General features: G+C 37.2%; 1 protein-coding gene across 12 annotated transcripts in view; it reads right to left on the reverse strand.

Moving 5' to 3' along the window:
• Window positions 1-22,986, reverse strand: part of UTRN (utrophin) — a 492,142-nt gene that overhangs the window by 52,647 nt on the left and 416,509 nt on the right. For all 12 annotated transcript variants that reach the window (XM_067701862.1, XM_067701864.1, XM_067701861.1 and 9 more), the window contains 5 exons: window positions 22,049-22,110; window positions 20,307-20,381; window positions 12,219-12,420; window positions 6,081-6,166; window positions 1,479-1,636 (listed from right to left, as the gene is read on the reverse strand). In XM_067701862.1, the coding sequence (XP_067557963.1) occupies window positions 1,479-1,636; window positions 6,081-6,166; window positions 12,219-12,420; window positions 20,307-20,381; window positions 22,049-22,110 (583 nt within the window). The remainder of the gene's footprint in view (window positions 1-1,478; window positions 1,637-6,080; window positions 6,167-12,218; window positions 12,421-20,306; window positions 20,382-22,048; window positions 22,111-22,986) is intronic.

A 22,986-nucleotide genomic window follows, 5' to 3' on the forward strand; every position in this document is an offset into this window, starting at 1 on the left:
TTCATCTAAAACAGTAAACATTTGAGAAAGTAAAGACTCACTTAAAAAAAAAAAAAAAAAAAGACTCACTGATAACTTCCTAAACTTGAAGGCCATTATAAATGCCAATAAAAACTGTTATCTCTTTGTCCTGCTCCAGTCCTGTTACATCCTAGCAGGAGCACATTACGATGAATATACTTTGCAGGATTTCCAAATGTATCAACGATAAATTGTATGAAATGTCTTGGTCTCTCTTTAAATCTTAATACTAAGTAATTTTCACTTGTGCAAAGTTAAATTCATACCAATGTCCTTCTCCTGCTGTTGTCAAGGTCATTCTATGAACCAGAACATATGAGAATCATATTTAGAATTTTCACTTGGTATTTTTTGTATCTCTAAAACAAGAAAAAGGGCCATTATAAAATGTAATAAACCATAACATCAATTCTTCTTAAAGAGATGGTGTGTGTGAGCATTTTTCTCCTCAGCAATGATAAATCACTAGACATGCCTTGGCAAAATATCTGTAGGCTTGTACTTTATGCATACTTATAACATCGGTAGAAGCATTCCTAAAATGCTTTTCTATACGGTAAGCATCAAAAAAGAGACTAACGTGCTTTTCCAGTTTAATATCAGTAACTTAGATCAGTATAAAACTTGTGTACATCATTCTCCTTTTGTACATATGTTCTCAAAGAAAAGAGTACAATTTCAATAACATCTTTAACTTACATTTTTAAAAAATCTTGCCTACAGGGAGGTCAGGGCATTTTTATTCATTTATTTAGCAAACATCCATTAAGTAGCTATGATGTCCAAGGCACTGTACATAGGGATACAATAGTAAAAAGAAAGAAATAGCCCTTGTTCATGGAGCTTAGGTTTATATAAAAGAAAAAAACCACTAAACAAGTAATTATATAATTCAGTATGTTTTTATTATCAATTTTAATGAGCATGATAAGAAGGCAGAGGAGATTCAGGTGAATATAGTAGGGACACATAACCTCATCTGAAGGAGTCAGTGAAGGATTTTCAGCGGATGTGAGATTTAAGGGAAGATCTAAAGAATGAATAAGGATTAGCAATGTCAAGGGAGTTTGTGGGTGGAGGGTAAGAAAGAACATTCTAAACAGAGGGCACATGTCCAAAGGCACTAGGGCCGGAATGAAGGAACAGCACGGCTGGAAAGCTCAAGGGGACCAGTGGTACAAGATGAGGCTGCGGCAAAAGTAGGGCCAAATCATAGCAATCTAATGGCACATGTTAAAGATTTGAGGTTTTAACCCTTGAGGAACAGTAAGTCTCCTTGAGGTGGCTGCTGTTCCTTGAATCAAATGTGCCTTAAGAAATAAAATAAACTTACTGGGATGGTACCAGCGTCTTCCACCACCTGGTTCCAGCCCAAGTCCCCTGTTCCATTTCTCAGAATATCCTCAATACCATTCCCCACACATTCTATACACCAGTGATCCTTCATGAACGTTTACCTGTTGGAAGCAGCTGCGAACACTGGGTTCAATATTACTGCCCCCAAAAGCTGCTACTTCCCCCAGTTGCCGAGGGATCTGGATGGCATCATGAAGTAACAGGCCAAGCTGTCTCTGGTCACACATTTCTGTGGGCCCAGCCACTTCCTGAAAGAGATCTACAAGGAGGAGAGGCAAGAGGTTAACCTCCATCTGCCTATTCTGGAATTTTAAGTAAAATATACCTTTGGTTACGTGGAATGAACGACGTAGATTTAAAAAAAAACTTATGGGGACGTGAATTACATTAGTTGTCGCCTGAATTCCGACAACCTTAACATTCTGCATATTTGTAATCAGGAACTGGTTAACTACATGTTTCCTAAAACGATCTACTGCAGTATGTAAATACATATAAACAGACCAATAAATACAAATTTCCTTTTTAAATGGTCCAGTGTATGCATGTGGGTTCATTCAGTGGTCTCTATAAGGTTTCCCTTCTGATTGAAAAAGACAGACAGCTAAAAAGAAGCTTTCTTTATGACTTGTTAAAGGAATGAATGTATCTTAAGTAGCAAATTTTAAAAGATTTGTTTATCAATTTTTTGTATTCACTCCTAAATTCAATATTCATTGAATATATATATTTTAATTTCTTTTAAAGATTTCTATACTCAAATCTATTTTGCATAAGAAACATTAAACAGTATAAGGAGGTGTCTTTAATTTTAGGGGTTATTTTTTTAGGCCCAATCAGTCTCTCGTTCCTTATTAGCGATAAAAATTATTTTTTTACATCATTTCATGTAATAAAATACATTAATTCAAATGTAAAGGACTTAATGAAAACTCATGCATACTTTCACACAGTTCTTAGGCTTTTCTATTCATTAAAAAAAAGATGTTTTAAAAGTTTTTTGATTCAGTAAAATAAAAACTCTTTTCTTCCTTCTAGAATTGGCTTATCTTCTTTTCATCACTTGCAGTATTTTGAAGATGAAATTATTACCATATTTCCAGCAACAAAGCTAATATATTCAAATAAGTTACTTTTGGAGTAGGGAGAAATTTCATGTAAAAACAATTCACTTCATTATAGAAACTAATACTTTTTGGAAAGAAATTTCCAAGTTCTAAAAATTCAAAATCACACAAATTCTAAATGGTTTTCATGTGAAGTTTTCCAAGAAAAAAAGAATGGGGAGTAAATATTTATTGGATCCTAAAAACCATTTTCAAACAATACCTGATAAATGAATATCAGATCAAAAGGTATCATTCCCTTTTTTTTAAGGAAATAAGGCTAGATCTAACACTGTCAACTTTCAAACGACTAAACCAAGCTCAGTGATACTGACACAGTAATTATAATGAAATATGACTTTAATTATAAGCATACATTGGGAAAGCAAATTCAATAAAAATACATTTAATTTTTATTATCATTTGTTCTCTAAGATGGTTAGAGTTCTACTTGCTTCTTTTCATTTGTCAAAAATAAGACTATCATAGCCAGAAAGTATTTATCCAGGATTCTTATTATGATTCTCATTGTAAACCCGTTCCTGAGAAGAGGCCTCCTAAGTCAATACAAAGTTGATGCATATGAATAATAATAATCTGTAGAGAGAAGCGCACATATTCAGCAACATCAAGCATGCCCAGCTTTCCTCTTTTGAGGAAGATAGCTATACTACTATGCCACTATTTACGTAAAACTACACACGAAACATAAGAGAAAAGACTCCTTAACATTCTGACATATTTCTGAATTCTTCTGAAAGTTCACATGTTGATGTTACAGTCAGATATGAAAAGGAGTATCATGATGTGTGGATGGATCAGAGGAATGTTCCAATCTAAAACCCAAGTTCCAATAAGTAATCACAGAAGAGATGCAAAAGGCCATTCAAAAGGATCTTTGTAAATGTGTTGCTGATGAGGCAAGGAAGCCACTGAGTTACCAGCAGGAAGGCCAGCGTGTTGTTAGAACCTAATCAAGGGACATTCCCAAAAAGGCACGAAGAGAAAAGAAGGTGTCACCGGGGTAAAGACACTGACAAGCCATTGCAAAATCAGCGTTCAGCTGGATACCAACTGACCCAGAATAGCACCTCTGCCATTGAGTTTGGAGAGCAAAGTGTCTTGAATATTAATTCCGACAAAGAAAGTAATAATGAGGAAGTGTTCTGATACCATTAGGGAAATCAAAACTGGAATCAGAGTTGCTAAGGACCTCAAAGTAAAAAGAAAAACAAAACCCCAGAATATTTCCAGAGTCTCAGTACTCTGAGGAAAGATTTAAAGATTTCAACCCAAAGATTTCTTATTTAATTAAGTTCTAAATGGCATACTTCATGGATTAAATTAAATATCAGAAATTTTCATTGCAGGGCTTCTGCTTCCCCTGCTATAATCTGAAAGTTCAATGTGGAATTATACAGAGTATTGTTTCCCGACATTTGTAGAAAGAGTGTTCACTGTAGTACGAGTGTATGAGTACATGTATGCTGAAATACCTCTTCATTTGAAAAATTATATGCTTCAGAAATACGTGTGAAGGTATGTGTGTAGATAAAAGACATTTTTTTGTATATTGCATAGAATTTGGTTTTTGCTCTAAAACTATAGCCATCATGTTGTAACTCTTTCTTCTGGCCTCAGATTACTCCAATAATCAGCTTGAAAAACACAGGCAGGAGGCATCGTTGATCTAGAAAAACAGATCACCCTTGCATTTTAATAAGATTCATGATAAACTTTGAGGCTGGATTTGCACTCTTTTCAGAGTAAGCTGAGCAGCGTAACATAATTGTTACTTTCAGAGAACCCTAAATTCTTTTAGGAACACATGAAAACCCCAAATCACAGTTGATTTTTTTTAAAGTCCTTTTCTAATTTGAAACACTGATGTTTTCATTAACATTTTTCTTTCCCACTCATTATAGAAATAACTTTTTTGCTTTGAAAATTGTATCTTTTGACAATTATAATGCTGAAGACAATTTAAATTCTAGATAAAGTGCCACCAGGCAGAAGCCTGTGCAAAGCTTTTTTCTGCATATGGCTTACTAGGTTCTGACTCCATCAAGGCACCTCGCCTTCTGATCCTACAATCAGCTTTTCGTTTCATTTTCGCTGACATTCTTGTCAAACTATCTAAAAAAAACAAGCCGCCACGATCTAGCCCTGGAATTCAAAAACAAATTGCTTCACAGTCATCCCAGAAAATAAAAGTATTTTAAAATGTATGTATGTTCACAGAAGATGAAGAACCTAAAATTTATAGGACCTGGGATCAAATATTTTCCTGGTTTTGGTATCTCTCTATTCATGAAATATCCCTCTCCCTCTCCCTCGAAGGTATGGATATATCTGTACAGAATCATATGAGGCTATGCATGGCAGGATCAATTTACTCACATTTTATGGATAAAATTAAATCAAAAAAATTTACAGTGGGGCTTCCCTGGTGGCGCAGTGGTTGGGAGTCCGCCTGCGGATGCAGGGGACGCGGGTTCGTGCCCCGGTGCAGGAGGATCCCACGTGCTGCCGAGCGGCTTGGCCCGTGAGCCATGGCTGCTGAGCCTGCGCGTCCGGAGCCGGTGCTCCGCAGGGAGAGAGGCCACAGCAGTGAGGGGCCCGCGTATCGCAAAAAAAAAAAAAAAAAAAAAGATAAAAAAAAATTTACAGTAATTAAGAGTTTGGAGACATAGCAGCAATTGCTACCATTTATTCAACAACTGCTATCTCTAGGTATTTTTCACATATGATCTCTAGTTGCTTTCAAAGCAAGAATTAGTAGCTTCATTCTTTGTTGAAGAAAATTCACTAAATTTCAGCTCCCTGGAATGTGAAATGGGAATCTTATTACTACCTCTTAGCTGTCGGTATTTAGTGGAATCGTGTAACCTGCCCAGAGTCATCCAGCAGCCACTAAGTGGTAGAGCTGAGATTCGAAGGCAGGTCTCCCTGGCTCCCGAACCTGTCCCTTTCCAAATGTCAAGATGCCCTTCATTAACTGACAGCTAAAAGGTCACCACTGATTTATTTGGTGAATAAGAACAAATATAACGAGACTAAAAAATATATCACTTTATTTTCTTATACTATAAAATATAATTATTTGTCTCACTGTGACTATAACAGTTCTAGTCCATGCTGATTTTCTTAAGCATTGGAAATATACGGAAATAGAAAAGGTTTGGGCTTTAGAGTCAGAAATATCTACGATCTAATTCTAGCCCCACGATTCACTGTCTCTACAGCCTTGACGAGATTTCTAACCTATCCCAAGAATTATTTTTTTCAGCTGGAAAATGGAAATCACAATGCCTACATTATGGGGCAATTATGAATTAAATGAGATACAATCTGCAGTCAGTTCTTACTCCATCAATGCACCTCACATCTTGATCCTATAATCAGCTTTCCATTTCACACAAATTCACATCACTTTGCACTGACACCCTTTGTCTAGCCTCGTACATGTATGATCGAGGTTAAAAAAAAAAAAGGAGCTATTATTACTAGCAAATCATAGAAAGTAAGTCTCTAATAAGTTGTTATTATCATTATTATTACTAAAAACATTATTGGTATAAGAAACGTCTTACATACATCTGTATTTTTCTTCTAAGAGACCTTTGGAGAGAGAGATCAACCCAATCTTCAGACTCTGCACTCTTATTTTTCCAGTCCGACCCCTGAAATTATAAGAATCTCAGTGTGTTAGATGCATTTAAAACTGTATACAGTATGCTAATTATTTCTGAATATCTATTTCCTTGAGGCTAAATGGAAAAAAAATTGCATCTTAAAAATGCAACTTTCTTTTCACTTTTATTAATTAATGTTAAACCCATACTGTAAGTTCATGACATATTTTAATAGTATATTTGACTTAGTCTGGAAGAATATACAGCCTGAAGTCACTTTATGTACAACATATGAACTTGGAAGAACAAAAGAAAGTAAAATGAAAATGCTAATTATAAAGCTAAAATATTTCATTTTTATAAACACTATGAATTAAAATCTGTTAATAATTATAAATGCAAGATTCAAACTAATAGCTAGAGATATATATAATATGCATGTGACAATACAGCAAGAAAGGTATAATGATACATCTAAAAACAGATGTAAGAAAACTGACTGGAAAATTAACTATATGTTGAGGGCTATAACTTGTTGAATACTTAAAAACTTCTCGTCTTCATTGATTTTGATCTCTGTCAATGCAGTTTCTATAAATTACTACTGCAATTATAATAGTCAATGATCTTAAATGCACAGGTGTGCGATATTTATTTGGGGAAGTATCAAATTATAATTAAATACAAAATTTATTAATTAATTAACACTAGAAAATAGCTTCATATTATGCCAATGAGAGACCATTTCAATTTCACTTATAATTTGACTGGAAGAATAATTTTATCTTTAAAAGCATAGAGTTATATTTACTCTGTCTTTTATCAAAGAATAGATGAGTTGTTTACCAAATGTCACACTGTACTAGATCCTGGGGCTGGGGAAAGGGAAATGCAGAAGCTACAAAAATTAATCCATGATCCTTGCTATGAAATAACACAGTCCAGAAAAAAGTCAAGATATAAAGATTTCTATCTTTATTATTTCATATAAACAGGATCAGTTTTCAGTTTGTTTTTACTGTTAATTTTCTTATGATATGTTTTCAATACACACAAGTACAACACATTCAAAACCTATAACTAAATGTTTACATAATTACATGAATACTTAAAATTTAGTAATTCATACTATTTAAAAACATATAAATATTTGTACCATGTAACTTTAATTTTAAGCATCCTTATTGTCAAACTGTATTTAAGTCTGGCTCGTTGATATTTTTACTATTACTACTAATTGATATCTTTCATTCTCAAATTATAAATACTCAAGTTTCTGTAAACATACAATGACATATAAAGTATGAAATAAATAAAAAAGGAAAACATGCTTAGGGATTGGTAAAATGTATTTTCAAAATAGTCCCTCAGGGCTTCCCTGGTGGCGCAGTGGTTGACAATCCGCCTGCCGATGCAGGGGACGCGGGTTCGTGCCCCGGTCCGGGAAGATCCCACATGCCGCGGAGCGGCTGGGCCCGTGAGCCATGGCCGCTGAGCCTGCGCGTCCAGAGCCTGTGCTCCGCAACGGGACAGGCCACAACAGTGAGAGGCCCGCGTACCGCAAAAAAAAAAAAAAAAAGTCCCTCAATAGCCTAGAGTTTATAATCTATACTAAATCATACCCAACAAACATATTGAACCCTTGCTATGTATGTGTACAACATTCAGAATTGACCTATAAAATAACTAATACTTAAATTTTAAAATAAATATAGCCATTATAAGCAGAAACCATTTCAGTTTCCCACAATTATAGAAATACTAGTTCCAAATTAACCTTAAACTGAGCCATGCTATGAAGTGTGTTTCTATTTCATATTTTTTAGGTGTTTCCTAATTATCACATGAAAATAGACTATGTCTGTTTTCTTCCCTCCAAAAATCAGGAAATTTTATTCTCTGTACACAATCAGACAATAGACTTGAAGAAAATAACAAAAGGCTGTGCAAATAGACTGGTACATGACTGTGGCTAAGGACAAAGTAATCCCTTAAGGGAAAAAAAGATCAAACTGGTACGTTTTGGAGGCTGATCTCCAGTCTTTGGTGACAACACCAGAAGGGAACATCATCAGGAAGACTACTGAAAATGTCAACCGTCCATTCAGGGCACCACCAACGATGATAAAGGCTTACTGTGATCCCAGCATTGTTCTATGTTCCACAGGACCAAGAGAAAAGTGTTAGGACATGATTCCTACCCATGACTAGCTGGAGAGGTGAGACAAGGAAACAACTAGAGAATCATAAGAAAATATTAGACCAATCTTACGCATGGAAATAAACGAGATAATTGTGGCTGACTAGTCATTAATGATTGGTGGTTCATCTGAGTAGTTATTAGTCTCACAACATTTGATAGAGAAGGTAAGTCTAAAATCAGACACTGAAGGCACGACACAGCTGGACTGTCCTGACGAGGAGAAAGTAGATTATCATAGGAAAAGCCCGGACAAGGGGACAGAGGAAGCGGATGTGAGCACCAGAGGCAGGATTCATCAGGTACAGCGAGAACTTGCATCAAGAGTAAACGGTTGATAAAGTTGTCCAGGTTATATGGAGCCAGAGGATAGAGGGCTTTGACGTTAAATAAGATATCAGAATTTGAAAGGTAACAGGGAGTCAATGAAATTTACTGTGAGTGACATAACACAGTATTTAAGTATTTGATTCCCTGATAGTTTTCATAAGTAACTCCTGAAATTAATTCAACCAGAAAGATAGGTACCTTATAAATAAAATTATATCCGCCTTGGAATAGTGGGAAGAATGACTTAACACTGCATCAAATGAGGTTAATATTCTCTACAGGGACAAAAATATTTAAACCAAGAAATCCAGACTACTGATTTAAATCTTGATTTAAACAAATTTAATTTCCACTAAATTTAGAAGGAAGATTGTGGAATTAAGACTTTTTAGCCCAGGAAGATGAAGACTGAGAGAGGTTGTGAACTCATAAATGGAATCAGTTTTATCTTTATAGTTTATAAAGTCCTTTCTATATATATATTAGTTCATTTGCCCTTCACAATCACTTGTGTACGTGAAGCAGAGCAGATATTTTTATCTCAATTTTTCAGATGAGAAATTGAAATGCCAAAAGTTAAGCAGCTGTCCAGTTTTAAAGCAAACCAGAACCAAAAATTTGGATTCTTGTCCTCTACAACAGAAGAAAATAGACTCTTTTTTCAGACAATTCAGAATATTAGGAGTTGGGTACATGTTAAAAGCTGAAAGAAACAGTAAACAATATAATTTATAAAGTACTATCTTTCTTAGATATGGCAGTATGGTAGGAATAATCAAGTGATTATCAAAAAAGCTGAATATAGTTCCATATCTACTACTAATATGCAGTAGGTGGCTATGGATAAACTGTCTTATCTCACTTGGTCAGTTTCTCAATCAGTAAAATGAGGAGGGCAGAATGGAAGATCCTCAAAGTCCTTCTGCTTCTAGAATTCTAGGATCTCTTGTGTGTGCATCACTCATTATTTCAAGAGCTGGCTGAATATATTTCAAGGGCTGAAAATACCAGGTCTGGCTGCAACCAAAGCAGTGTAGTAAAAAGTACTGCACAAAGCAACGCAGTAAAAAATATATGGTTAATAGATGAATGTCAGATTAACTGAATGAATGGATGGGTTAGATCATGGTACCATTTCCAAGGTTCAGAGACTTCTTAGGGGTCCATAACGTCCTGGTGCATTGGATGGAGTAGATCAAAATTCCATCAGATTCTCAAAGGAAACTAATGACTTGAAAACAGTTAATAACTCTTGTTTGGATAAAGGAATAAGTCTTAGTTGCTAGAGAAATTTAGGTAATCAACTCTGGCCATCTGAGACTACCATCATATGAGTAACTATACTTTTTAGTTAGGTTAATTCATGATATTCCTCTCCAAGGTGGAAAACTCGACTGAATGGACACTGTTCTAACCTAGCATGGTCTTTGCTATATTTCTTTGGCATGGAAGGGAGATAAACCCTAAAAGCTTTTTGTCCTTTGAAAAGGAAAATTTCAAGATACTGTCTTCCTAAAAATAAGAAACAATATCTCTGTGTTGGGTTTCTCATGTGTTCACATTTGACGGTAGAAAGTGAAAATATGCCAACATTTAACTCCCTAGAATATGACTTACGATGTTTCACATACTGCTTCCTTCCCAACTAAGTGGCACTATCCCCTTTGGGCTGTCCAGTGAAAACAGCATATATATGCATTATGGGCTGAGTTACATCCACCTAAAATTCATGTGTTGAAGTCCTAACTCCCAGTACCTCAGGATGCAACTATATGTGGAGAAAGTCTTTAAATAGGTAATTAAGTTGAAATGAAGTCATGAGGGCGGCGACTAATCCAATATGACTGGTGTTCTTATAGAACATTAGGACACAGACACACACAGAAGAAAGACCATGTGGGAACACAGGGAGAGGACAGCCATCTATAAGCCAAGGAGAGAGGCCTCAGAAGAAACCAACCCTGCTGACATCTTGACTTTGGACTTCCAGTCTCCAGGACTATGAGAAATAAATTTCTGTTGTTTAAGTCAACTAGTCTGTGATACTTTGTTAAGGCAGCCCAAGTAGAGTGTTAGAGCCACAGATAATGCCGAAGCAGGGTGATTTAACATCTTCTCCAGTTCTTCCCTAAAACATGTCTCAAAATACACACCTCTGGCTCTACCATGCTCCATAGAGCTTAATGAAGTCCTTGACTAAGTATCCCATGACTTTAGCATTCTTCCTGGGACATAAAATTAAGTTATAGGCTTTGTAGTTAAAACACCTAATTGACTAGTTATTTTAGTGAATTTACTATAGAAAATGTCTCTTAGAGGTTTAAAAAATTGAAGATCAACTTAACAGTGAATTAATGTTAACAGTCATATTTTACCCTAGGAGTATAAAAATTTGCGTTACAATGAAATGTACTGAGAGATATCACACAGGGAGGTAGTAAAGCCCACATTCATCATGGTAACAGAGATCCATGCTATCTGTTCTTCAGTGAGTTTATTAAGAGCCTCAAGCACACAATGGCTATTTGATTATTTTTAAAAAAGACATTGTTATGATATTTGTCAGTATTGAAAGATAAAAGATTTTTCTAATCAAAAGAATAAATTAAATTTTAATTAACTGAAAGCTCTTGAAAGTTCTTGCATCTATCATTTACTTCTTATACAGAATCAATCAGCTGCTAAACCATACGTGCATTTATGAACTATCATCTATCTTCTTTCTCTTTAAATCAAATAAAAAACTGATAAGCACAAATTTTCATACAGCTAATTAACAGAAAATAAAATTTAGAGTTCTAATTTTCTTATTTCATCTTTGCATACTTTAACCCCCTACCAGAAGAATGAATAATTCTTAATGTTTCAGAAATATCAGCCCACAGCAGGTCTTTCTAGAATTGATTATTTTACAAACGCATTGTCACATTTCAAAAAGCCAAATTAATGGCAAATGAGTTATGCTGAAAGCTGGGAGTGCTCTTTATGTAACAGTGAGCATCTAATTAAATTACAGATATTGGAGTGTCCTACAGTATAAATTATTTAAAACACCATATATACACATAACCACCACTGCAATAAAAAAAGCTAATACCAAAAGAGAAATTAAATCCTTTTAATTGCCAAATTGCTCTTAAGCTGTCATACAAGAAATGCAGAGTGGATTATTATGAGCCAACAAATTTTAAAGTTCATAACAATAACTACAAAATTTTGTCTTTTGAAAAAAGAAATACTATAAAACATTATGGAGGAAGGAAATCGGACTTCTTTCCATTAGGTTTCCCCTAGCATAGTGACTAAAAAGGCTACAAATTTGACAGCCTTTATAAATTGAAGCAAAATCTTAAAAATCATAGATGGACACTCTTTTTTGTTCTATTGTTGGTTAAGAGCTCAATTTTTGGAAAGTCGTTCCTTTTCAACAATTAACATAAATATTTCCACTGGGAAAAGGACTTTGAAAGAAAGTATTTTCTTAAAAATTCACTTAAAAAATGTAGACATTTTGCACTATCAACATATTTCACCCAATGACTGTATTTTAATGGGAAAAAATGCACTTACGTATCATATACATTGAGTAGCCAGTTGAGACACATATCCACACAGAGAGGAACGTTGACCAGATTTTTATGCATTTGTTCAAGGCCATCATAAATTGTTGTCAGACAGTTGATGACATCTGGAACACTAAGAAGCTGATCGTTTTGGTTCAGCTTGTGCTGTTTGAAAACTTCATTTGTTGTATTCAACTCTAAGAGATCCACTAATCAGGTGAGAAAAAGGAATATGCACAGTCATTACATTATAGAACAACACTGAAACAAAACCACTGCCAGTCTTGAGTTTTTAGCTTGATTCTTCAATTTAAGAATCTATCCTTTTTAGCTAATTTTAATTTTTAAAGAAATAAACAGCATTTCCATTCTTACATCTCTAAACTCTTCTTTTATCCACATCTCTTATGTTTATGCTTTTGAATCTAAACTCTGCCACTTTTCAATATGACCTCGCTTTTCACTCTTTGGAATGTAAATTTTTCCACCTTTACTTTTGTGGCTTTCCTCTCTTCAGCTTCTTTGTACTTTTAAATGTAGGAAAGCATAAATCTCTAAGTCTAATCCTAACGGTAGAACAGCTAAAATACGACACTGCTTTTTCTCCTCACTTTTGAGAACAGCCAGCTCACCTCTCATTCATCCTTTATATCACTGTGTAACTCATCATTCTTAAACAGTTTCTCCACATGCACATCATGAGATACAAAGTTCACTGAAGATATTCTGTTAATAAAACAGGTTTGGAGAAAAATAATAGTTCTCCGCCACCTACTGAATCAAGCCTGATCTGTAAGGCCCTCAAAATCTGGCTCTAACCTGGGTTGCTTCCCATGATCCTTTGGCACATAGGCAACTTGTAGCTAGGTAGGATTAGAGGAGGTTCACAGTACAGGTCCACCCGTCCACGGCTCTTCATGTATTTGCTCCCATTCCTTGCCCTTCATGGACAGAACCTCTACAATGGGCATAGGGTGGGCACATAAGGATAAAGTGGAGCCCTGCTCTCGAAGATGGCCAGTCTGAGAAGGAGGATAAGCACACTGATAACTTCACTAAAAGGGGTGGAAATGCCCTAAAAGAAGAAGACGTAAGTTTCTATGAGAGCTATTACCACTAGGGGAGTGGAAGCAGCCTAGAAAAAGCTCCCTGGAAAGGTGGGATTTGAAATGGACCTTAAAAAATAGCTAAGATAGGGCTTCCCTGGTGGCGCAGTGGTTGAGAGTCCACCTGCCGATGCAGGGGACACGGGTTCGTGCCCCAGTCCGGGAAGATCCCACATGCCGTGGAGCGGCTGGGCCTGTGAGCCATGGCCGCTGAGCCTGCGCGTCCGGAGCCTGTGCTCCGCAACCGGAGAGGCCACAGCAGTGAGAGGCCCGCGTACCACAAAAAAAAAAAAAAAGCTAAGATACAAGAGAGATCCATATAAAGCAAGGAAAGAATTCCAGGAAGAGAGAACTGCTCGAAAAAAGACAAGAATTCAAGGAAGTCTGGGCAGCTCTGGGAACCGATGATGGCAGTGTGGATGGTGTGTGGTCACACATGGGTGGCACATAGCTACCGTGAGATAGACACACCGAGCTCAGGGGGCAGGCCATGTTGGCCTAGGGGGCGCCCTCGAAGGCCAGGAGGAAGAGGTTAGACAAAGAGAAGAACAATACATAATCTTTCCCTTCAATCAACTTTGAGTCATTCATTAGCTAACTGAAAACAGGAAAACATACTAGATTATCAAACTGCCATGTATCTATACATTTACTGAGTGTGGAGATGACTCTTCTAAATCTAAACACGTAGTTTGGAAAATTACAGAACCACATGAACTTTAGGTCTGCTCATGGAAATTACTGCTTTATAAAATTCTTCCCCATCTTCATACTTAACTTTTGAACGTTAAAAAAATAAACTTGGGAAAACATTTTTTATATATAAACAACTACTTTCCCTTTGCATGATACACAAATGTTCCCTCAAAAGCATGACATATTTTGACAGTTAAGTAAAATGAACAAACAGTTTCCTTTGTATTTTTCTATTTTTAACCATTGAATAACCACTGATTTTGAATTTTTTTAAAAAATAAATTTATTTATTTATTTTTGGCTGCATTGGGTCTTTGTTGTGTGCGGGCTTTCTCTAGTTGCAGTGCGCGGGCTTCTCATTGCAGTGGCTTCTCTTGTTGAGGAGCATGGGCTCTAGTCGTGTGCGCTTCAGTAGTTGTGGCACGCAGGCTCAGTAGTTGTGGCTCGCGGGCTCTAGAGCGCAGGCTCAGTAGTTGTGGTGCACGGGCTTAGTTGCTCCGTGGCATGTGGGATATTCCCGGACCAGGGCTTGAACCTGTGTCCCTTGCATTGGCAGGCAGATTCTTAACCACTGTGCCACCAGGGAAGCCCTAATTTTGAATTTTTTAAAGACATTTATGAAATGTGTCTACTCTAGCTGCTTAAATACCATAAAATGATTTTTTTCCCCAAATTATCTACAATGGAAAAGAACTGCTTTAAAATTATGCAGATTAAAATTATTTTTAAAACAACTCAACAGAGAGGTCATTTTTTTTAAAAGAGAGAAAGACACAAATATAGAACACACAGTCTGGACAAAAGATCAGTCCGTTTCCTCTAGATGTCAAATACATCACTGGTAAAATTTCAGCTAATTACAAAAGTAACCTGTGTACGCTTCACATGAGTTCGAGATGGTGTCAGAAAAAAAAAAAAAAGAACCATCTGGAATTTTCATTGTCATTTTTACCTCATTTCTTGGCACTGTACACTATTTTCAATTATAAACTTCCAGAGGGCAGGAGTAAAATTCAAATTCATTCTTCACAATACTTGACAAAGAGAAGTGCTTAATAAATGACAGTGGCCACAGAGCTATAATTCCTCACAGATATAAAGAAACATATTCAAATACTGCCAAAATGCTCTAAGTTTTCTGAATTTCAACACTAATTATGCCAGCAACACAGCACTGCTATTACATCCCTACATGGCCTAAAGGTGACAAAAGACCAAATTCCAAAAAGACCACTTCCTGAATCAGGCTGTCCTTGTATTTCTTCTGGAAAAGCCTCCTTTGTGATACACTTTGTAGCTGTGACAGTAATTTGCCACATCCCACAGACTATTATGTCTTCAATTTTTAGTGATTTACTCTGACACTTTGCCTTCGTGCTTAAGCCAGGAATACATCTCCCTGAAGTGTGTCACATTTAGGTACCTTTAAAGACTGACTACATTTAAGTCACAGAAAATTATGATTATCTCTTTTCAAAGGGAGACAAATGACAGCTCAGTCATGCAGCAAATGAAACAAATAGCAGAATCACTTTCTACCAACTTTCAGGCTTTTCTTTAAGCCCACAATGAGGCAAAGGGGGATGAATGGAATTGGATCTTCATTCTCCTGTTCTGCAAAAACACACACTGTTTAGCATCCGACCTTGGGCTTCTATGACTCTCCTCCTCTCTGTTTGACTGTCCCTTCTTAGCACCTTTCCTATCTCCTCTTCCCCGGACAGCTCAGAAATGTCAGTGGCACTCAAGGTCTCATGTCTGCCCTTTCCCTCTATAAACCTGATGCTCTCATTCACTTTCATTACTACAGTTATTACTTCTCTCTGGATGACTCCAGGTTCTGTTTTCTCATCCTGATCTCCTGCTTGAATACCTGATCCACATTCCCGCTGCTTTGTTCCCAACCAGAGCTATAGTATCGTCTTCCAGGAATCTCCACCTTAATATGTACAAATAAAGGTCTTACCTTTTTGTTATGCAGAAATCCAGTAATGCTGTTACTACACAGACCATTAGTCTACAAATCCCAAGATATCCTACCACTCTCCTTCTTGCACACTCTGCAATCTATCAAGTACCAAATCCTCCCAATTATTAGCTCTCCTTCCTCCTTACAAATCCATGCCCTCATCTCCCCTCCTATGCTCAGCCTCCATCACCTTTCACCTGAACTCTACTTGTCCTCTCTTCCCTTGGTCCTTTGATCTTAGATATTGTCTAACGCATTACATCCACGACTGGCCCTATGTCCTAACTTACACAAAACAGAAAACTGTTCTATAGCACCCCAATCTGTAAAGAAAATATCCAAACATTAAACACAACATTGTGAGAGCTTGAGGAACAAAAAACTAAGAGAATCAGAGAAGATTTCGTTAAAAATGACCTTGAAACTGGACCTAAACTGATTTTAAGGACATTTCAGAATACTGGACAAACTAGCTCATAAGCTACTCCATTTAGACTCCATTATTACATGATGTTCCCTGAACTCCATCCAAGCCTTTGATTCTTATGAATATAACTCCCTTCCTTCTTACCCTTGATTACAGCCATGTGCCTAAATCCTGTGCCTAAATCCTATGTGGCTTTTAGATCCTGGCTGATATACTTCCTACTCAAGGAAGCTTTGCCTTACTCTTCACAATGAAGGGAATCTCTGTCAGTATTTCCCTTTGGCTTCTCTGTTGCTGCCTAGCACATAAAGTTTTTAAATCAAAACACAAAAGAATATGTATAATATATATGTGTGGTCTAAACAAAAATAATAGAACAGGCTCCCATTAATTCATTACACAGCTATAGAAATAGGCTATCACTGTATGTTGGAAGCTCGTTGGAAAAATCTCCTTAATTACATCCCCTCACAATCACAGGGAGAACCACTAATCATTGTATTTCACTTTAAATTTCTGAAAGTATATATGTGTCCCTAAATAACAGAGCACTTAGTTCTGCCTGGTTTTGAACTATATAAATAAATGGAATCAAACTGTACAAATTTCTTCTGCTACTTGATTTTTTTCACGCAACTTTATAATTCTAAGATTCCACCATGTTGATGTTGATTACTAGTTTATTTTTGCTGCTGTATATCATATTTATGAATATGCCAAAATGAAACAAATGTTACTATCAATAAGTGCTGCTATAAATCCTATACATATTTCCTGGAGTACTCCGATAATTTTCAAACTCAAAGCATTCACCCATGGGGACTTCCCTGGTGGCGCAGTGGTTAAGAATCCGCCTGCCAATGCAGGGGACGTGGGTTTGATCCCTGGTCCAGAAGGATCCCACATGCTGCAGGGCAACTAAGCCCGTGAGCCACAACTACTGAGCCTGTGCTCTAAAGGCCGCGAGCCACAACTACTGAGCCTGCGTGCCACAACTACTGAAGCCCGTGAGCCTAGAGCCCGTGCTCCACAACAAAGAGAAGCCACCGTAATGAGAAGCCCGTGCACTGCAACAAAGAGTAGCCCCCACTTGCTGCAACTAGAAAGAGCCCGCGCGTAGCAACGAGACCCAACGCAGCCAAAAAATAAATAAATGAATAAATAAATTTATAAAAAAAAAATCATTCACTTGTGTCCTAGGAGACTGCTCTGTGCCAGAGATTGTATGAGGCCTGAAGTGGAGAAGAAAGCAGACTCACTCCTCATATAAAAGATTAGTTCATTTGGAGAGACAGACAGTAAGTAAGTAAATACATAGAATATCAAATATCATGACAAGTGCCACATAAGAAAAGAACGGAACCTATGACATGGAAAATCAGGAGTGACCTAGTTTGGAGTAGAGTAGCCAAGAAAGACTCATTAGAGACGGGTGAGTTAAACTAGGACCTAAAAAGGAAAAGAACGCACCAGCCACAAAGAGCTAAGACAGGAGCTCTTCAGGCAAGAGGAACAAAATACAGAGGTCACCATTTCAATGTCCACTAGAACTGTGAGAGCCCGCCGTGGGCCGTGGTGAATGGAGAGACCGGCCAAGGCAAAGGCCGTTCTGTGCTGAGGGCAGCAGGATCTGTTGTAAGCAGGGAGGTTGTGTCCACGTGTAACGTGCTATCTCCAAATTTACGTTCCTTGAGTGTGGGAACCAAGTCTTTTTATGTTGTTTTATCTCTTGCACAGTCTTGGAGTCCGATAAATGAATGAACAATGACAGTAACAACAGTGTGCCCTCTTTGTTAGGACACTGTGCTGGGTGGAGAGTCACGTGAAATGAGAGGCAACCGTTGACCTAAAGCAGGTGTCGACACAGATGGGGCAATTTTCCTCACATTATCTGTCACACAAAGCCACGCAAGAGGTGCTGATGGGAGAAAAAGTCATTACAGGCCATCATAAAGTTCTGAAAAAACTGGAGGCAGGTGGGATTAGCTTGTAAATGTTTCCAAAAGAAGTAAATTTTTAACAGAATTTGGGAGGACTAAAGGGTTACAGACGATTGCAGAGGAAGAAGGGTCATGGCATTTCGAGTAAACAGAAAGGATGGGAGAGGAAGAAGCAGATTAATCATAAACAGGTAGCTGGGTCAGTGGTGCCAAGGCCCCACTAGGAGAGCACTGGGGTCAGGAGGCAGCGGGGAAAGTGGCAGCCAGGTGGCCCTAAGGACATCACCTCGAACGTTTACAATCGAACACAACCCAGCATGTTTCTAAGTGTGCGTTACTATATGTCGTTTAGTTTACAGGTGGGAGGCATCTCTCTTCTGCTCCTCTCTGGTTTGGAGGGATGAGCTGAAGGATGGAGTTTTTTCTTTAGGACTCAGAAGAACCCACAGAAGAAAACAGCAAATGCGTTAATATGTTTATCTGCCCAGAAGTATTACTAAAAACTGGGCCCATGTTCACAGTGATACAAAGCAGTCTCCCATCAATGGAGATTTTGTGGCTCAGTCATTTGTCCTCATTTTATAGCTCATCAGGCCTGAGAAGCCCTTCCAGGTCTGTCAGCTAGATTCTGGACATGCAGCTGAGCCTCTTTCAAAACTGCTGTCACCCTGGCCCGACTGAGCTCACTGAAATCCCTTCTGAGTGCTCCTAATTCACTTCCTATTCCCTTACGGCTCAACGTACAGACCACGAGCCAGAGTGTGCTGGCTTTGTATTTTGAGACTGGTCATTCCGCCATACTTGCTGTGACCACTACAACCTACCAATGATTTCTGGGGCTCCAAGGATTACGGGCTTCCACGCCATCTCAGCCTCTTGTCCATCGCCTCATCTGGAGGTGTTTTTCAGCCCTTCAGACAGCTCTTCCACACGTAGCTTGTTTCTCTTATTCTAAAGCTTTGCGTTCCTATATTTTCTCGGAATGATTCTACGCTTCTCTTTCCTCAGCTCTCTTCATGTAACCAGCTTAAAATGTATTTCTAATTTCTACTGACTTACAGAGCAGGTTTTTAACCTTAATATATCATTTTTCTAAGGGTATTCTGCAAAGCTTCACTGAAGAGCCTAGACGTACAACAACTGTTAACAAGAGGCAGCAAACAGGACTATTTGGAATTATTCAAATGATGCTGTTGTAAACGTATAGGCAAATGTTACTTTCCATATTAACTACTGACAAAGCCTAAACGTTCTTTGAGTAGACTCAATCATTAAAACTGCAAGCACAAATAGAATCCAGACAGCTGAAATCTATACTCTATTACAAGCATTCATATATATACTTAAATTTAGGTTATGGGGAAAGGAATAATCCTTTAGTAAAACTATCACAGACTATCACTCTGAACATACTCTCTACAGGTTAAAGTTCATGTTGATAACATTCAATGTCTCAAGACATGTTTAAATGAACACAGAGCCCTTTATCTACTATTCTAGGTACCAGTTCAAATTTGGGTCAGGAATGCCATTTTTCAGTGTTCCTTTATTATATGATTGCACTGAATCGAACTGTTTGGAATCCTACACTTGCAAATGAATCCAAAGTACTAAAAAGGCAATGATCTACTACTTTGATTCCTTGATTTAATCCTTTTAAATTGGGCGGCAGCATAATTTTTGAAAAAGCTTTTCATGTGACTCCTGTATTTTGGTTAATTTCGTTCTCCAACTGAGAATGGCATCTGCTCATTGGTTTTACTACTGCACGCATGCTGCTGGTGCGAATAATGAAGCATTCACAGAAACACAGCCAAGTCCTTGAGCGAGGTACACTGAAAAGCAGATTAACTCCACACACACATCACCCTCTTCATTTATCTTGGTCTTAAAACAAAACAAAACAAGAAAGGCAATCCAAATAACAGAGTGATTAACTTCGGCAGGATAAACTCACAACATAGTGCTTTTTGTAGTCTTCGGATTTTGATGGCTGTACGGTAGGCAGAGAAACGTACATTATTCAGGTCAGCTGAAATGGGAAACAGAACACATTCAAAACATGCTTATGATTTAACTTACATTGAATGGCAAGAATATATTTGTTTACTTCAGTGATGGAAAAGTATTATGTCTGTTCACATGAAAAGGTCTATTCCTAAAATCTACAACATTGAAGAAAATAATTAAATGTTCATGAGCACCAGGGTGAGATACTTTCCAAAGCAGTGCTACACAGATTTCAAGAGAGCATTTTCAAAAAGGAAATGGAGGGAAATGAGGAAAAGGAAACACAGCCTGTTGACTTTCCATGGCCTAATAAATACATCCCACTGTAGGCCGAGGGCCCTGCCTTCTCTACTGCTAAGAGGGATCCTCCTGCAGGGCATCTTCCCCAAGGACAATCAGTTTTCTGTCAACTAGGCTGTCCATCTCACTGCTCACAAAGCTAGTCTTATTTCTATGCTCCTTCTGTCCTGATCGATTTGCTTCCTCTGCCCTTTTATCAATCTGGTTAAAATTATACTATAATCAATACTCAAATCTTTAGAAACAATAGATTAACTCCAGTTAATAATATTGTATTGTATATATAAAAGTTGCTAAAAGAGTAGATCTTAAAAGTTCTCATCACAAGAAAAAAAACTATGTAACTATGTTTGATGATGGATGTTAATTAGACTTAACTGTGGTGATCATTTCACATATATACAAATATCGAATAATTACGTTGTACACCTGAAACTAATATATTGTTATAGGTCAATTTTATCCTAATTTTTAAAAAATCTTAAAGATTTAGCATCAAGTTGAGAAAGAGAAGACACTGGAATTTCTTCCTCTGTCCCTTAAAGACAGAGTATCCGTATGAGAGCCTAGAAGAGTTAGAAGAAAACTCAGAAATCATCAACATTGGCCTCTTCGTTTTACCAACTAAACAATCCAGTGGCTTTTCTCTTGCTTGATCAACCTTTGCAGCTGTCCTCACCTACCCAAACAGAAGCTCACACAGAAGCCTGATATTTAAAGAGATAAAAAGGAGTGCCCCCTCCTTGCTGAAATGGGAGTGGGCATGAGAGCTTTGGGGTGCCACTCTCCCTCTCCAGCAGCACCTTAGCTCCCCCCAAAAGAAAACTCTTTCAAAGCCACTCTAATGACCTAAAAGAAGCAGCTAAATAATCAGTTCAAAGTCACATTCCACTAGAAATCTACAAGGTCATAATTCTCATCTCACGTGTTTTCATGCATTTTTATATTAAAATGAATTTAGCTTTTAATGACAACTTAGACAAAATGAAACTAGGCAAGCTAATTTAATAATATTTACTAAATAAAAAGTGAGTGAAAAGCAAATTTAAAGCACTGGATTAGAGGCTGCTGTACTCTAATTGTTTTTGTTTTCACTCAAAGCTGAAGTTTAAGATGACTCAATATGAGAGACGTAAAACAAATTACACTCCTTTTAAAATCAACCTTCTTTGGCTCACACCATTTCAAACCCTGCATTCTCTTAAGAAGAAAGGTAAAATCTGTTTATTGCATTGTCCTTAGAAATTCAACGGCTTTCACATGCCCATGACATGATCCTTTAAACATAACATGCCATGTAAGGAAAGATGGTGACTAGTGTCCATTTAAGAATATACAACTCTCAGTTGTTTAGGTTAATTCATTACTATTAACTAAAATAACACTCACCAAGAGATTGAAAGAGTTCAGTCATTTTAGGATGATCCCAAGAGGTTGTCTGTGTTTGATGACTGGAAAAAAATAGTAATATATTTAAATAAAAGAATGTATAAAATAATAACTGTCACACAGAAAATATGCAAATAGGATTTTTATTCAAATTTTTAAGAATACATGCAAAATTATCCCCCGATGGATCACTCAGAAACCTGATGCCCAGTTATTACTTAATATATAAAACAGATTTTTATTTGAGCAATTATATCATGAAACTATGCATGAAATAATTTGCTTTATCTATTTCAAAAAGCATTACAACTAAAGATTAAAACCTAGATATAAAATGTGACTGTCATGGACCCTGGCGCCTCAGCCTTGATGTAGCCAGATCAGCGTAGGCTCCAGAATAATTCTACTCAAGTTCGGTAGATACAGATTCTCATTCAGAATAAATCCGGAGAGCAGAAGTGCTCTGAAGACTTGCTAAACTTTAGAAGTCCTAATCAGATTTCTAAAGAACAGAGAAATAGTTTAACTGTGAGTAACGTCTCCACCTCACAATCTACTGAGTCTTCCCCCTCTTTAACCTTGAGTCCTTCTCTCTTCAGTGTAAATGTGCCCTTTTTCCCTGTGGGGACTCACTCAGAAACCTAGAGTTGGTACAAAGCTTATCTTAAGTGAGTCAACAAATGCAGAAAGAAGCCTTGTCAGAGCTTCCTTTATCTGACTTAAAAGTAGCATCTTCTTGGAAATGAGGCTACCATAAAAATCCCCTCAGGAGAGTTTCAGGGCTATGAAGAAGACAAAAAACCACTAGCACCTGCACAAACAAACATTATCACAAACTTTCTTATCTCATGTTTGCTCTCCTAAAGAAACACATATCTTTCCTAAAGAAACCTACTGGTTCTTCTCATAGGAGCCTTTTCTCCCCAATTCCTTTCCCC

Source organism: Pseudorca crassidens, chromosome 13, assembly GCF_039906515.1.
Source record: "Pseudorca crassidens isolate mPseCra1 chromosome 13, mPseCra1.hap1, whole genome shotgun sequence".
Lineage (NCBI taxonomy): Eukaryota > Metazoa > Chordata > Mammalia > Artiodactyla > Delphinidae > Pseudorca > Pseudorca crassidens.